At 45.1% G+C, this 17881-nt stretch overlaps 1 protein-coding gene and 2 non-coding genes across 3 annotated transcripts in view; all 3 read right to left on the bottom strand.

The window, feature by feature from the left end:
* Positions 1–17881, bottom strand: part of LOC124291699 (nuclear pore complex protein Nup85-like) — a 33497-nt gene that overhangs the window by 9759 nt on the left and 5857 nt on the right. The window contains exons 8-12 of the mRNA XM_046728755.1: positions 12399–12527; positions 11600–11725; positions 11045–11176; positions 10204–10310; positions 1963–2052 (exon numbers count right to left, since the gene is read on the bottom strand). Coding sequence (XP_046584711.1) covers positions 1963–2052; positions 10204–10310; positions 11045–11176; positions 11600–11725; positions 12399–12527 — 584 coding nt within the window. The remainder of the gene's footprint in view (positions 1–1962; positions 2053–10203; positions 10311–11044; positions 11177–11599; positions 11726–12398; positions 12528–17881) is intronic.
* LOC124291819 lies at positions 5945–6077 on the bottom strand. Its single transcript, XR_006902282.1, has one exon. It is a non-coding gene; the product is annotated as a small nucleolar RNA SNORA16B/SNORA16A family (small nucleolar RNA).
* Positions 8129–8261, bottom strand: LOC124291820. The gene has a single exon (XR_006902283.1). It is a non-coding gene; the product is annotated as a small nucleolar RNA SNORA16B/SNORA16A family (small nucleolar RNA).

Raw genomic sequence — 17881 nt, 5'->3', positions numbered from 1 at the left:
TAAAGGTGGTTGAAAACTGCCATGTTGTGAATCATGCGTAGTGTCACTGAGTCCTTCTTGGGAACCAGGAAGATTGGTGAATAGAACCCTGGGGACTGTTGGGGGTCTAGCACTGTCTCTATAGCTTGTTTGCGTAACAGAGTGTGAATGCTGTCTGCTAGCAGTAACTGTTGGTCTGGAGCATACACACGTGACTGGGGCGTTGTAGTCAGAGGCGGCGACACGGCGATTGGCAGCTCGGCGTCCTGACGTCGGGAACGCTCTTCCATTAACTGACGTTGTAGGTCCTCCTCTCTAGACACCGTAGCCTTCCTGGGGATACGGTAGTCTGCCAAAGGCGTCGGAGTTGGCGCTGGCGCTGGCGTCGGTACAGGCGTCGGCATAGGCGCCGGCGTCCGCATGGGCGCCGGCGTAGGCATCGACGTTGGTTGAAGCAACAAGCCAGCAACGGGAGAATCAAGTGCCACAGGCGTCGGCGCAGGGACAAAGCTAGGCAACGGCGCTGGAACGGTGCTAGCTTGGGATCCGGCAGCTGCCGGCAAGAGGAGCGTCCGAAGCAACTTCTGAACCTCCGGATGCGACAAAGCGTCCGGGTGGGATAGGTCAACAAAGGCGTCAGATGGGCACTTGGCTTCAGGCGTAAGCAAACGAGGCGCAGGGGTGGACGGCTGATCTATCACAGGAGAAGAGCGTCCGACCGGCGTACGAGGGGGAGAAGACCGGGAGTCCACAGAAGAAACAGGGGAAGACATTTTCCTCTTCCGTTGTGACAAGCGTTTCTTCTTGGCGCTGAGGTAGGCCTTGAAATCTGCGACGGACAGCGGAGTACAAAAGTGACAGCGCTCGTCAATGGAACAGGCAACAGTCGCACAGTCTGGGCACCAGGGGTGTGGGTCCTTGGCAGACTTCTGCACCTTGCAGATGCAACAAAACTGCCGGGTCATGCACACAAAAAGCTGTAACACACAAATGTGAAACGTAAAAACCTAGAAACAAAACCCCTGCAGAAGAAAAATGGAAGCACCCCTACAACAAGAATGGGCACACCCAAGTAAGTGGGAAAGTCGTGTAAACAACCAAGATGGCTGCCCCCACTGAGCCGAAAAAAGCGTGAAAAAACACACAAATTAGGCAAGAAATAAGAAGGTACACATAAACAAGCATGAAACAGAAGGTGGAAGAACCCTAGAGGTATCAAAACACCCAAACATGCCACGTGGAAAAATCTCGGAACGTGGGGACATACCCCAAACCGAAGTGAAAAAACCCCATAAACACGAGGCAGCCAGGTAAGTGAAGTTACTTGTAAATTATGTTCTTCACCCACAGAGAAGAGACATAAGATAGAAAAACATACATACCAACAACTTTAATATCTGAAATCTATTAGTAAGTGTCTGAAAACTAAGCGAAAACAAAAACGTCTGACAAGCAAGACGCTTGAAGTAAAAGTGATTTTGGATGGACCGCGCTTGCGCGGGAGGGGAGATCACGTCACTTCCGTTGCCTGTACACTCGTCGATACACGAGGTGGCCGTTCTAGAGAATGGCGAATCAACGACTGTCTGATCTCTTTTAGCGGAGCTTGAGGTAATATGCATAAGACCTATGGTAAGGTAAGTTAAAAATATAGTTTTCATAACAAAAGAGTTGTAATCCATTATTGTTATCATGTGCACTACAACTTCCTACTGCCACTTAGACAATGTTGCATTAAACATAAGCTATGTACCCAAGACTTACAGGGTTAATACTATTTTCATACACATTTAGCCCTGAATATCAGTTTAACATCAGTTTATTCTATTGCTTCATTTATTGCAGAATAATAGGAATATCCCTATAAATTTTTCAGCAGCATAGTTGTCATCTCATATTTTAATTAGGCAAGATAATCAGTTGATTAAATATGGAAGTGTTTGCAGGTTCCAGTGTTCAACAAGAGACAGGTGTACTACATACGCCAGGTTGTGTGTGTCGAGCTGGCCGCAGTGGTGCAGGATATCAGTCAGGTGAGACACAAACCACCAGTTGCCTGTACTTAGGAATGCACTGTAAGACAGACAATGTGACTGCATCAGAAACAACATTCATATATTCTAAAATGACCTGGGAAATCAAATTAAGACTTTTAATATTGCAAGTACAGTGAAACCTGCCTGCACCCCACAGGACCGAAATAAAAGGCCGGTTTAGACAGGGTGCCGGATTAGACATTAATGATCATATTATAGTGTACAATGGCCGGACCAAAATTGTATGCTGGTTTTGACAGTGTGCCAGATTAGACAGGTGCCGGTGTTGGCAGGTTTCACTGTATTAGGAGTGAGTGCACAAATCTGGTTTGTTTGTCATTTAATCATGCCCTCAGCAACATTCCAGCTATGTGATGACGGTCGGTACCTATTGGAGTTTGGACCAACCAATTCTTTATCTGACATCATGAGCATTGATCTTCTCAAGTGAGATACGACATATACAAACAAGTCAGCTAGCCTGACCACCCCATCCTGTTAGTCAGCTGACAAGCATGGGCTGGTGAAGATGTTCATGACTGACTGACTGAGTTTAGTTTTACGCCGCTTTTAGCAATATTCCAGCAATATCACGGCGGGGGACACCAGAAATGGGCTTAACACATTGTGCCCATGTGGGGAATCGAACCCGGGTCTTCGGCGTGTCGAGCCAACGCTTTAACCACTAGGCTACCCCACCGGCCCGAAGATGTTCATGGAAGGAGTGGACTACTGGTGGTACATAACATACATAGTAAGTTGGGCTGTAACAGTGGACGTATCTAGGCTGGAATACACCTAACAGTTGCCAATGTGTGTTACACCCAGTCCCCAAAGAACTGGGTACATGTAATCATAGTAGCAAAGCTTCAATACTACATTAAACAAGAAGACAAAGTCATCAATATCCCCCGCAATGGCAAAATACTCTTCATGATTATGTCTACAAGTAATGATTAAGTCAAATATTTAGGTGTGTATATAGAAAAGTGGAAGGAGAGTATTGAAAGGTTTTTAAAGTTCTGCTCCAGAAAGCAGCACTATCACCAATTTCAGGCTAAGTCAAACTTGTTGCCATGGAAACGCCAAAAATATTTTATTCAGAATTCCAAAACTACCAAAAGGCACCAGTACACCACCAGATCTATCTATGTGCCAAGTTTGGTGAAGACATATTGAACGGTTTTAGAGTTCTGCTCGGGAAAAGAGCACTACCACTATTTTCAGTCAAAGTCGAACTAGTTGCCATGGAAATGACAAAAATATTTTATTCACAATTCCAAAACTACCAAAAGGCACCAGTACACCACCAGACCAATCTATGTGCCAAGTTTGGTGAAGAAATAGTGAACGGTTTTAGAGTTCTGCTCGGGAAAAGAGCACTACCACTAATCTCAGTCAAAGTCGAACTTGTTGCCATGGAAACGCCAAAAATATTTAATTCAGAATTCCAAAACTACCAAAAGGCACCAGTACACCACCAGTAATCGATTGCATGCGATGGCAGCAAAGCAGTCGGGTGGGAGGCAACGAAGTGTCCGGCCTTGTCATGATGTATTGTACTGTGAAGCATTTCGAGTCGGGGGTCATCTCAAAACCAATACTTTTTAAATCGTTAATCCTCGCAAAGACATGAGGGCCTGTGGATAATTATTTTTCTTCTACAACCTTTGCAGGTATATTCATTCCCGTGTAATCATGGGCATCATGACTTGACTGCTGAGCAGTTAAAGAAGTTAATAATATATCATGTTCATGTATCTACCATTTGGTGATGCCAGAAGCAAGTGCACATGCAGCCAGCGATCGCCTGATAGATCTTTATTTAGGCTTCATTATGACCCCAGGCATGCAGAAACACACAAGAGGCTTCGATATGAGCCATTTCAATAACTGTTGTGAATGTAAACAAAGCCTCATGTCCCTTTAGGTCCTAGTATCCCAGAAACCCTTTGCTGATTGTTTTACAAAAATATCACCACAAATCTATGAATGTTTTTTGAATCACTGCAACAGCACAGACTGCTGCGATAAAATGGGGTTTAATGTTTCTCACATTTCTTAATGTTTCACTCACTTAGCACGAAAGCATGGCTACTTGTCCTAATCCAGACGCTTACAAACAAATACTGTGTGTCTAACATGGATATTGAATCTCTTGACTCAGAAGACACTCATGGGTATATTCCTTTAAGAGTGAGAGCCTGACATAGGAGTAAGTGAGTTTAGTTTTACGTCGCTTTTAGCAATATACCATCAATATCACAGCAGGGGACACCAGAAATGGGCTTCACACATCGTAACCTTGTGCGGAAATCGGACCAGGGTCTTCAGCATGGCGAGCAACACTTTAACCATCAGGCTAACACCACAAGACCAAGAAATACCAATGTATTGATATGATGCAACTAGAGATAGAATCACTGACCATATGCTCTCCAGTTATATGCTCTATACACCACACCATAAAAGTGGACATACAGATGACACAAGAAAGTAATAAGATTGAGCAAGAAGACAAAGTCATCAATATCCCCCGCAATGGCAAAATACTCTTCATGATTATGTCTACGAGTTATGATTAAGTCAAATATTTAGGTGTGTATATAGAAAAGTGGAAGGAGAGTATTGAAAGGTTTTTAAAGTTCTGCTCCAGAAAGGAGCACTATCACCAATTTCAGGCTAAGTCAAACTTGTTGCCATGGAAATGACAAAAATATTTTATTCAGAAATCCAAAACTACCAAAAGGCACCAGTACACCACCAGATCCATGTATGTGCCAAGTTTGGTGAAGAAATATTGAACGGTTTTAGAGTTCTGCTCCGGAAAAGACAAATGTGCACGGACGGACGCACGGACGGAGTCCATTTTAATACCCCCCGCAAAACGCGTTGAGGGGGATAACTAGAGAGTAGAGCAGTTAGGGCATTGTTATTATTGGGCTTCTGACCAATAGTTTGTCCACAAAGCTCAGAGCTGTTGCTGGTCAACTGTCAGTGTCCCCCTACTCATTGTCATCAACAGCACAAAAGCACTGGGAGTCCATTCTTCCTCGGAACAAACATTAAATGGTATCGAGGAACAAAATCCACATTGAAAGCAACCCTGTAGCTTCCAGCAGAATTTCAGTAGTGTGTACGATAATAATGAAGCCAGCACAGATAGACTGATCCAGCAACGAGATTACCAAATTGATTTATGCAGACAGAAATCCAGATAACCAATATATAGTTTCTGGTATCAATATCTGCAAGCTTCGAGTGAACTTGGCCAAGTATGTCAAAACACACTGGCAGTGTCCACATCATTGAGAAAATGGTTTTGACATAACACTATTTACACATTCATGAAAGATCATTACCAGATCACATACAAACTGTATTAGGTTATAAATCTCAGGTGACAAAATGGACACTGTACAAGCTATGGTCATAGCTGATTAACATAAAATGTCAGATTAGTGGAGTAAGTTTAGGTTCATGCTGCACTCAGCTATATGGCAGCGGTCTGTAAATAATCGATTCTGGACCAGACAATCCAGTGATCAACATCTGAGAGTCAGAATTGGGTTTCAATCGACTTGCAAAATAAAGAATTGGTAGGTGTCACGAGTAGTGCTCGATAGGCCAATCATCCATGATTATGTTTACATTAAGTTTTAATTGATTGCATGCGATGGCAGCAAAGCAGTCGGGTGGGAGGCAACGAAGTGTCCGGCCTTGTCATGATGTATTGTACTGTGAAGCATTTCGAGTCGGGGGTCATCTCAAAACCAATACTTTTTAAATCGTTAATCCTCGCAAAGACATGAGGGCCTGTGGATAATTATTTTTCTTCTACAACCTTTGCAGGTATATTCATTCCCGTGTAATCATGGGCATCATGATTTGACTGCTGAGCAGTTAAAGAAGTTAATAATATATCATGTTCATGTATCTACCATTTGGTGATGCCAGAAGCAAGTGCACATGCAGCCAGCGACCGTCTGATAGATCTTTATTTAGGCTTCATTATGACCCCAGGCATGCAGAAACACACAAGAGGCTTCGATATGAGCCATTTCAATAACTGTTGTGAATGTAAACAAAGCCTCATGTCCCTTTAGGTCCTAGTATCCCAGAAACCCTTTGCTGATTGTTTTACAAAAATATCACCACAAATCTATGAATGTTTTTTGAATCACTGCAACAGCACAGACTGCTGCGATAAAATGGGGTTTAATGTTTCTCACATTTCTTAATGTTTCACTCACTTAGCAACGAGCATGGCTACTTGTCCTAATCCAGACGTTTACAAACAAATACTGTGTGTCTAACATGGATATTGAATCTCTTGACTCAGAAGACACTCATGGGTATATTCCTTTAAGAGTGAGAGCCTGACATAGGAGTAAGTGAGTTTAGTTTTACGTCGCTTTTAGCAATATACCATCAATATCACAGCAGGGGACACCAGAAATGGGCTTCACACATCGTAACCTTGTGCGGAAATCGGACCAGGGTCTTCAGCATGGCGAGCAACACTTTAACCATCAGGCTAACACCACAAGACCAAGAAATACCAATGTATTGATATGATGCAACTAGAGATAGAATCACTGACCATATGCTCTCCAGTTATATGCTCTATACACCACACCATAAAAGTGGACATACAGATGACACAAGAAAGTAATAAGATTGAGCAAGAAGACAAAGTCATCAATATCCCCCGCAATGGCAAAATACTCTTCATGATTATGTCTACGAGTTATGATTAAGTCAAATATTTAGGTGTGTATATAGAAAAGTGGAAGGAGAGTATTGAAAGGTTTTTAAAGTTCTGCTCCAGAAAGGAGCACTATCACCAATTTCAGGCTAAGTCAAACTTGTTGCCATGGAAATGACAAAAATATTTTATTCAGAAATCCAAAACTACCAAAAGGCACCAGTACACCACCAGATCCATGTATGTGCCAAGTTTGGTGAAGAAATATTGAACGGTTTTAGAGTTCTGTTGCCATGGAAAAGACAAATGTGCTACCAAAAGGACCGGACGACGAAGACATATTGGAGTCCATTTAATACACCCACTAATTTCAAAAGCGAACTTGTTGCCATTGCGGGGATAACCAAAGAGAGTAGTAGCAGTTAGGGCATTGTTAGAGTTTATTGGGCTTCTGACCAATAGTTTGTCCACCACAAAGCTCAGAGCTGTTGCTGGTCAACTGTCAGTGTCCCCTACTCATTGTCATCAACAGCACAAAAGCACTGGGAGTCCATTCTTCCTCGGAACAAACATTAAATGGTATCGAGGAACAAAATCCACATTGAAAGCAACCCTGTAGCTTCCAGGAGAATTTCGATAATAATGAAGCCAGCACAGATAGACTGATCCAGCAAAGATTACCAAATTGATTTATGCAGACAGAAATCCAGATAACCAATATATAGTTTCTGGTATCAATATCTGCAATCGAGTGAACTTGGCCAAGTATGTCAAAACACACTGGCAGTGTCCACATCATTGAGAAAATGGTTTTGACATAACATATTTACACATTCATGAAAGATCATTACCAGATCACATACAAACTGTATTAGGTTATAAATCTCAGGTGACAAAATGGACCTGTACAAGCTATGGTCATAGCTGATTAACATAAAATGTCAGATTAGTGGAGTAAGTTTAGGTTCATGCTGCACTCAGCTATATGGCCGGTCAACATTCTGACCAGACAATCCAGTGATCAACATCTGAGAGTCAGAATTGGGTTTCAATCGACTTGCAAAATAAAGAATTGGTAGGTGTCACGAGTAGTGCTCGATAGGCCAATCATCCATGATTATGTTTACATTAAGTTTTAATTGATTGCATGCGATGGCAGCAAAGCAGTCGGGTGGGAGGCAACGAAGTGTCCGGCCTTGTCATGATGTATTGTACTGTGAAGCATTTCGAGTCGGGGGTCATCTCAAAACCAATACTTTTTAAATCGTTAATCCTCGCAAAGACATGAGGGCCTGTGGATAATTATTTTTCTTCTACAACCTTTGCAGGTATATTCATTCCCGTGTAATCATGGGCATCATGACTTGACTGCTGAGCAGTTAAAGAAGTTAATAATATATCATGTTCATGTATCTACCATTTGGTGATGCCAGAAGCAAGTGCACATGCAGCCAGCGACCGTCTGATAGATCTTTATTTAGGCTTCATTATGACCCCAGGCATGCAGAAACACACAAGAGGCTTCAATATGAGCCATTTCAATAACTGTTGTGAATGTAAACAAAGCCTCATGTCCCTTTAGGTCCTAGTATCCCAGAAACCCTTTGCTGATTGTTTTACAAAAATATCACCACAAATCTATGAATGTTTTTGAATCACTGCAACAGCACAGACTGCTGCGATAAAATGGGGTTTAATGTTTCTCACATTTCTTAATGTTTCACTCACTTAGCAACGCGAGCATGGCTACTTGTCCTAATCCAGACGTTTACAAACAAATACTGTGTGTCTAACATGGATATTGAATCTCTTGACTCAGAAGACACTCATGGGTATATTCCTTTAAGAGTGAGAGCCTGACATAGGAGTAAGTGAGTTTAGTTTTCACGTAAGCTTTTAGCAATATACCATCAATATCACAGCAGGGGACACCAGAAATGGGCTTCACACATTGTACCCTTTGTGTGGAAATCGGGCAGGGTCTTCAGCATGGCGAAAGCAACACTTTAACCATCAGGCTAACACCACAAGACCAAGAAATACCAATGTATTGATATGATGCAACTAGAGATAGAATCACAGACCATATGCTCTCCAGTTATATGCTCTATACACCACACCATAAAAGTGGACATACAGATGACACAAGAAAGTAATAAGATTGAACAAGAAGACAAAGTCATCAATATCCCCCGCAATGGCAAAATACTCTTCATGATTATGTCTACGAGTTATGATTAAGTCAAATATTTAGGTGTGTATATAGAAAAGTGGAAGGAGAGTATTGAAAGGTTTTTAAAGTTCTGCTCCAGAAAGGAGCACTATCACCAATTTCAGTCTTTGTCAAACTTGTTGCCATGGAAATGACAAAAATATTTTATTCAGAAATCCAAAACTACCAAAAGGCACCAGTACACCACCAGATCTATCTATGTGCCAAGTTTGGTGAGGAAATGTTGAACGTTTTAGAGTTCTGCTCCGGAAAAGACAAATGTGCACGGACCGATGGACGGACGCACGCACGGACGGAGTCCATTTTAATACCCCCCGCAAAACGCGTTGCGGGGGATAACAAGAGTCATCAGAAGATGACATATCCCCCCGGCCCCCACATCTTTGAAAGAACAAATCATCTGACAGTTACTTAAAGGCACCACTTCAAGATCGGCCTCACATATCTGCCAAGTTTTGCTGAAAGATATTGAGAAGTTTTCGAGTTGTGCTCCGGAAACAAAACCCACCCCTCTTTTTGGGACTAAGTCCGAATCGTTTCCATGGAAACCGGGAAAAATAAAAATGCCAAGAATCTGCAAATAGCAAAAGGCACAACTTAAGGATCTGTTTGATATATCTACCAGGTTTTGCTGAAAAATATTGAACGGTTCTTGAGTTATGCTCCGGAAACGAAGCCCACCCCTCACTTTTGGGACTAAGTCCAAATCGTTTCCATGGAAACCGGGAAAAATAAAAAAAATCTGCAAATAGCAAAAGGCACAACTTTAGGATCTGTTTGATATATCTACCAAGTTTTGTTGAAAAATATTGAACAGTTTTCGAGTTGTGCTCCGGAAACGAAACCCACCCCTCCTTTTGGGACTAAGTCCGAATCGTTTCCATGGAAACCGAGAAAAATAAAAATGACAATAATATGTAAATAGCAAAAGGCACCACCTTAGGTTATGTTTGACATATCTACCAATTTTCGTTGAAAAATATCGAACGGTCTTTGAGTTATGCTCTGGAAACAAAATGATTACGGACGGACAGACGGACGGACGAGGCGACGACTATATCCAACCGCATTACATGCCGGTGGGATAAAAATGAAACTCAGAGCACAATGTCCAACCATGAACTGAAGTCCTTTTAAATACAGCAAACACTCACATTCATGTATAATGAGAAAGATTTGACACCAGTCTCCATCAAGAGGTGCACCTGCAGTCAAACCCTCACAACCAAGACTATGCAGGGCATTACCTGCTGTCCTTGATTACTTGATGGATGTCGAATTCAATGGCTGCCTGAAGAATGTTGTCCAGCTCTCCCATACGAGCTCCCACGTGACAGAACTCTTCCATACAGCTCTGAAACCATTAATACATGTAGTGAATCATCTAAGTTGTCTATACAGGTATGGTTTACATCATCAACTAGATCAGTGTTGAACACCCTCTTTCAGTTGAATAATCTATGAAAGCACAATCATTAATTCATGTTCACAGAAAACAGTATCGGATCTTAATACGCTTGCAGTAGCTAGTACTGGAGAGAACTTGACTCAATGTCACTGTGAGCAGTATTTCGGGTGTATTATGGCATGGAAGCTGGATGTGGGAGGAAAGCCTGGAGTAAGGCAGGTCTGTAATGTTCATCATATTAGTGAGTGAGTGAGTGAGTGAGTGAGTGAGGTTAGTTTTACGCCGCTTTTGGCAATATTCCAGCAATATCACGGCAGTGGACACCAGAAATGGGCTTCACACATTGTACCCATGTAGGGAATCGAACCAGGGTCTTCAGCTTGATGAGGGAACGCTTTAACCACTAGGCTACCCTACCGCCCCTCCTCATATTAGTGAAACCATATGATTGTCATGGAGCCATGCACTCACACTATTTCTTGTCATAGATTTACCACTAAAGCCAGAGAGCACTATCAGATCTATGAACATAATCAGTGAGAATCTAGGACTTGAACCAAGACCATGTTTATTGCACACATAAGGGACTGAACTGTGCTCAGCTAATTGCAGATCCTCAGACAACTATACTCCTGCCCCTACCCCACCCCACAGAACAGGAGTTCAACAAAGACACTTACCTGTACATGGAAGTGAAGATCCAGGGATTTGATAGTCGGGTTCTGATACAACATCTTAGATACAAGCAGGTGATACCATGTTTCACAGTAATCCTTCATTTCAGTAAATATTGCATCATCACCGCATAAAATCTGGAAATAAAACAGAGGAATATTCTGACATTGTTCACACGTCATCAACGCACATAAAAACATGGGTATACTACGATATTCTCTAACTGGTGCTGGTGGGATAAAGTGGGACATAAAAGAAAAAGTCTCCATTTCTTAACTAAACATGCCAGGACAGAAACCAAACATTGTAAATGCTCTCAAAACTTGAACTTAGTGGGTTTTTTGTCAAAGCACTAGTGATCAAGAGTTACAATCTTACATCTGACAAGCCTTGTGTCAAAACTTGATAGCCAGATTTATCGGACTCACTGAACAATCGATCACTTTCACAATATCTTAAACCTGATTGTCATATTCAGATCCATAAACGATACATTGTGAGTGAATTCTACACTAGTCTCAAGAAGAGGACCTGGTCTGCTTCCAGGTGTTGACACCTACCTGAGCCAATGTCTCCAGGTTGGTGAAGGCTGCAAACTGTCCCTCTTCCAACACTCGGACACACTCCTCCCTCCAGTGCCGCCACTTCATGTCGTACTCTGCCGCCGAGGGGATGTGATTGTATTGCTGTTGTACATTGAGTAACAAACTTTGTAACATCAAGCAGGAAACAGAAGGAACCATGGCTTCTATTTACATTTTGTTGCCTCATAAAGAAACACACATACCAGGTAACTGTACTGATAACAAGTTCTGGTTTATTCTATTTAGCTTGTGTAATTCAGCTTGATAATGGTGTTAGAATCAACATTGAAACATCAACAAACACAATAAACCAGAGGATGATTTCTATAAAGTTGAATGTTATCCCCAGAACTATTGCAATTTAAACAAAGCTTTTTGATTTGGTGAGTGAGAAAGCTAACATAGACATTGATGGGCACAATTCTTTCAAGGTGTTCCTTTACACAAGTATCGCTAATACCAAGTACACTGTATCCACAGGTATGCAAGTAATGCCAGTTAATATCCTTGGCAGTATAGAATCTGTGATGACTGGCAAATGCTTTGAATTCAAAATACCATTATTTCCTTTGATGTATCCATTCACTCATGAGAAGCAACTTTCTCTTGCCACGAACTTTATAACCTATATTTCAGTTCATGGTAGAGCAAAGGTCCTAGAAACGTTATGAGTCAAACTTGCCAGTTGCTGTTACCTGTTCACCCCTCCTTCACCATGCCCATGATCACACAGCACCAATGGCACTGCTTTGAAGGTACACCTGAACTGACTTACATGTGCTTGTGGCATTTTTCGTAGCAGCTCATCCATGACAGCAAATGCATCGGATGAATTTGCAGATGAGTGCTGGGATAGCAGTCTTCTCACACTCTCAGCCTCGCCCTGGAGCGTCAGCCTGTAGATCTGAAGGGTATGGTACAAGGATTTATCAAGACTTCATCAGATATTCAAAACCAAATCTGCAACTAATGTGGTCAATATTTCCCCCATTCATGTAACAACTGATAGTTCATGTGTAGACTTAACCAGTATTTCACTGATAAAAAGATGAACAAGAGCCATCATCAGATGACAAATCTCCCCGGGCCCCCACAAGTTTCAAACCACAAATCATCTGACTGTCCAACTTGATCTTTTCTTGACTAAGTCCAAATCGTTTCTATGGACATCATGAAAAATATAAATGCCAAAAATCTGCAAATAGCAAAAGGCACCACTTCAACGAAGCCCACCCCTTCCTTTTGAGACTAAGTCTAAAACGTTTCCATGGAAACCAAGAAAAATAAAAATCATAAAAATCTGTAAATAGCAAAAGGCACCACTTTAGGTTCTGTTTGATATATCTGCCAAGTTTTGTTGAAAGATATTGAAAGGTTTTCGAGTTGTGCTCTGGAAACAAAGCCCATCCCTCCCTTTTGAGATTAAGTCCAAAACGTTTCTATGGAAACCAAGAAAAATATAAATCACAAAAATTTAACCAAACCTTAAGAGGTTTTCAATTCTCGAAGAGAGTCGTCCTTGGGGTACATATTATGCATTTTCCACGCTGAAAATGTCCTGTGACAGTTGTATCAATGTTTTTTGAATAAAAAGATTGTACAATAAATAAACTTTTTTATTTATTATACGGCCCCCACCTCGTGGAGTTACCTCCTGTTGCGCATGCACACCAACTGGGTAATCACCTAGGCCCGTATCATCATTCCTTCTGCTGAATAAATCAGTGAACAGAATTGGCGGGAGGCGGAGGAGGCCCTACCTCAAGGATCGACTCTCTTCGAAGAATTGAAAACCTCTTCAGGTTTGGTTAATTCTTCTTCATAGAGATCGTCCTTGGGGTACATATTATGCATAAACACAGACTCCCAAAGACCGGAGGCCAGGGAGGAGGGAATTCTGTCCAAGCACATACAAATAGCTATCGTTAATTGAATAATGTAACAGACGCCATAACACTCACCTGTCACATGTCCCAGTTTTTCGCTCGCGAGAGGCATTATGGGAGGGAACTGACAGGGGATTGTACTCAAGACTAACCTCAAAGGTTCGCAGATAGTAACTCGCGACATGGTGCAAAATGTAAACAAAGCCCCACCCACCTTGTGTCGATTAGTGAGCACCGTGAGGGGAATGTCAAAAACGCCACAATCGACCTGAATACTCGGAGAGGATCGAAATGAGGTTATTTAGCTCCCAATAGCGGATATGTCAATAAAACTCAGTATTGAACAGCAGCTTCAACAAAACCAATGAACCAAGACTCACTCGGTCAGGGTGGCAGGACACTGTCCACTGGAGAGAACAGAACGGCCAAAGCTCGCACTAACACGGGAATGCGATCGAGCTGATAATGCCGAATAAACGCAAGCTAGGCCGGCTCCAAATAGCGGCAGAGCAGATCTCTTCAATGGGGAGTGCCGATGCAAAGCTTTTGATGCGCTACTGCCCTGACCGAAAGTGAGCCTTCAACCCCTCAGGGGAGGCTTGCCCTTAGCCTGATAAGCAGCACAGATACATCTAAACTAGCCAGCAAGACAAAGTCTGCTTTGCTCGCCGGCACACCAGCCTTCCCGCCACCGTAACAACAGAACAGCTGGGTAACCGTGACGGATCCCCTGCATTCGCTTGATATAGACCTTGAGAGTCTTTACGGACATCCAACGGGTGAGTGCTCGCTGCAGAGGTCCCCATGTGGAAGGCTGGGTAAGAGTGGGAAGTTCGATAGGAGCTGTCACATGGAAGCGTGATTGACCTTCGGCGGTAATGATCCGGGAGGCTAATACTGACACGATCAGTGTGAAACACAGTCAGCCGGTCGGACGACATAGCATGTAAATCGCCGACCCTACGCCCAGATGTTACCGCCACCAGAAAAACAGCCTTCCAAGTTAACAACTGAATGGAAATAGCCGATAGGTGTGAGAAAGTGGGACCGACAGCCAATCGAAAGCACAATTGACAAATCCCAAGGTAGGCTGGTTAAGCCTGACGGCAGGTCGAACCCGATCCGCCAGCTAAAAGCGCTGTAACGAGAGGGTGCTGCCTCAGAAGAGCACCATCGACAGGGTGTGAAAAGTGGAAATAGCGGTGGCGTAGCCCTCGAATGGTCGGGCCGCCAGGCCAGGCCTTCTTCCAAACGGGCTTGCAAAACTCCAATACCGGACTAAATCGCGAGAAAAGGGATCTGCAATCCCCTATCTGAACACCAGCCCGCATAGCGGGACCACCTATCCTCATACTGAACGTTTGTCGAATCCCGCCTCGAAGCCAGAATTGTGTCTGCAACTGCTGCAGGAATTCCGCGTGCCTTGAGGCTAGACCTGACAGAGGCCAAGCCACCCACTGAATCCTTGGATTGGGGTGGGGCCCGCTCTGAGTGAGAATGTCCGGTCGTAAAGGTAATAGAACAGGAGGCTGAGCCAGAAACCTGAGAATTACCGAAACCAGCTCTGTGACGGCCAAAGCGGTGCCAGTAGCACAAGCAGCCGAGCTGGCTGGGTGGACAGCTGTGAAAGGACACGGGGAATGAGTGATAACGGCGGGAACGCCCAGAGCACTTTGCCTGTCCAATCCAGCAGGAAGGCGTCTGCAGCCAACGCCCTCGGGTCCGGTATTCGAGAGCAGAACATGGGTGTCTGATTTGTCCCGCCGGACGCAAACAGATCCACTTGGAACGACCCGCATAACCGGGGAGAAAACTCGAATATCTGCCGGTCGAAAGCATCGACTCGTGCGGGGCCAGGATCCGGCGAGAGAGAGCGTCTGCTCGCACGTTCTCCAGCCCCGGGAGATAAACAGGGAGTACCTGACAATCGCACTGGTCGCACCAGAGGAGAAAGTCCCATGTCTCCCGGAGGAGCGCTCGGGACACCGTGCCACCTTGCTTCAGGATGTACGACATGGCTGTCTGGTTGTCCAACTGAAGACGAACCACCTGGCCCTGGACATGCTCTCGGAAGCGCTCGAAAACCAACCGCACAGCTCTCAGTTCCAACACGTTGATGTGAAGGTGGGCTTCGGCTTCGGACCAGAGTCCGGACACCGACAGACTGCCCAGAACACCTCCCCAGCCCGTGAGGGACGCATCAGTCTGAACTGTAAGAGCTGGCGTCGGGATTTCCAAGGGGATCCCCCTGGTGAGATTCCCGACATTGGTCCACCACTGAAGGTGAGGTGTCAACCACCCGGGGACTGTGAGACTCCGCTCCAGGTCCCCGAGTGAGCCCACAGACTCGCCAAAGCTTGCTGTATAGGGCGCATCCTCAACCGCGCCCGCCACACTACAGAGATCGTCGCCGCCATATGGCCCAGTAGACGGGCTGAACAGAGGAGATCACTGAGCGCAGTGTCTCCATCTTGAAGGATGGTACTTCGAGCATGCGATTCAACCCCTTGAGGTTGAGAATGGGACGGAACCCACCGTCTTTCTTCGGAACGAGGAAGTACATGGAGTAAAATCCCGCCTGTTCTTCGCCCAGTGGTATGCGCTCGATTGCGGACTTGTCCAGCAAAGCCTGGACTTCGTCGAGCAATATGTCCGCCCTTGCCTGACATGACGGCACCAGAGTGCGGCGTATGCCGGTGAAGTCGGGCGGACCTCGCTTCCACAGTGGTAAATGGCCGACACTCACGGTGGACAGCACCCAAGTGTTGTTTGTAGCGAAGGGCCAGCAAGGTCTGCTGTGTAGCTGCCGAGTACCGAGACGTCGACAGCCACAGCTTGCGCATCCCCATGACTGCGCACATCACCGTCGACGCTCGAGGTGTACCTGAACTTCGGATAACTAACGGAGTAGCACGACATGCGGAGAAACGTCTCAAGCATGCCCCTCCGCCTCCAGGGCCGACCTCTGGATCGAGGAGAGGTAGGCCTCATGGACCACGACCCGCACCTGCTGCATAGCGTTCCGGTAGACCTCCTCGTAGGTCCGATTTGCATGCTGCAGGGGGGCGCCCGCGAGGGCAAACGGTGGTGTTAAACGCCCTTGCCGAGCAGCCGGAGCTGCTCCGGAGGAAGCCGAGCCTCCCCCCAAGGCGACCGAAGTAAACACGCACTCATCCACCATTGGAACAGCGAACAGGGAATCCTCCCCCAGCTGGTACCTCCGAGAAGCTCAGGCAAGTCGAAACGGAGGCGAGACCAAGACAGGAGGGGATTGACCACGTCCTGGACCAACGACGGAAGAATACGGAGCAGCGTCTGCGTAGGCTGCCGAGGGGCAAACGCCTCGCCTCGCAGGCGGAACTCAGACGAGTCCGAGCGGCTGGCAGGCACCGCGGCCTGGGGTAGGAACTCGGCAATGCGTTGCCGGAACTCCCGCAAAGCCGACGAAAAACGGAAGGCACCATCCTGCTCCTCAACCTCCCCAGTATCCATGGACTCGGCGCTCGAGCCCGAGTCCGAGGCTGGGTCTCCTCGCGAAGAGGACCTGAACCCCAACCCAGTGGGGGGCCTAGCACCAGGCACAGAAGAGAGGGAGGAGCAGACAGAGCGCCCCGCATCAGCACCTGCCATCTCGCACAAACCCTGGTCCCGAGACGCTGGAGGCAGACCAGGCAGAACTGGTGTCAGTTCCCCTCCCGCCTCACGCATCTCTCTATAAAAGAGAAAATCCGCCGCCCTTCTCTTCTGGGCCTGGGGGGAAAAGCCCATGCAAATCTCAAAGGTTTCTGAGATATGATCCGTTTTCTCCAAACACACGATGCATTTATCGTGGCGGTCGGCCCTGGGTATGCTTTGCCCACAGACCGAACAGGAGGAAAACGCCTGAAAGCAAACACGCAAGCATGTAGCTAACAGCGGACCAGCAGCTAAGATACACGTAGAAAACATTGAAAAATACGTGAAGGCTACCACGGGAAGCAATAGTTGGTTCAATACGCAATATTACAACCACGTGGCACGCTAAACTTCCCGCTATGGCAGAGCAACATGTGCGTAAACCACGGGAAAGTGAGCGTAAAATAATTAATACAAAGTCACAATTACGAAACAACCGAATCCAAGCTTTACTGTTCCTTTCAAGGACAAAATAAAGACCATACATACAGGTGGTGTTGTCTCAGACATAGCTCTTTTGAGTTCTCTTGGAGAGTACAGCTGTTTCTACACATTAACATCGCCTATACACGTGAGTGACAGCAGAAGGAATGATGATACGGGCCTAGGTGATTACCCAGTTGCTGCGCATGCGTAACGGGAGGTAACTCCACGAGGTGGGGGCCGTATAATAAATAAAAAAGTTTATTTATTGTAC

Source organism: Haliotis rubra, unplaced genomic scaffold (genome assembly GCF_003918875.1).
Source record: "Haliotis rubra isolate DU_JTF1 unplaced genomic scaffold, ASM391887v1 Scf5, whole genome shotgun sequence".
NCBI classification, from domain to species: Eukaryota; Metazoa; Mollusca; class Gastropoda; order Lepetellida; family Haliotidae; genus Haliotis; species Haliotis rubra.
Note: the sequence above shows the minus strand (reverse complement) of the source record. Positions and strands in the feature narration are given on the sequence as shown.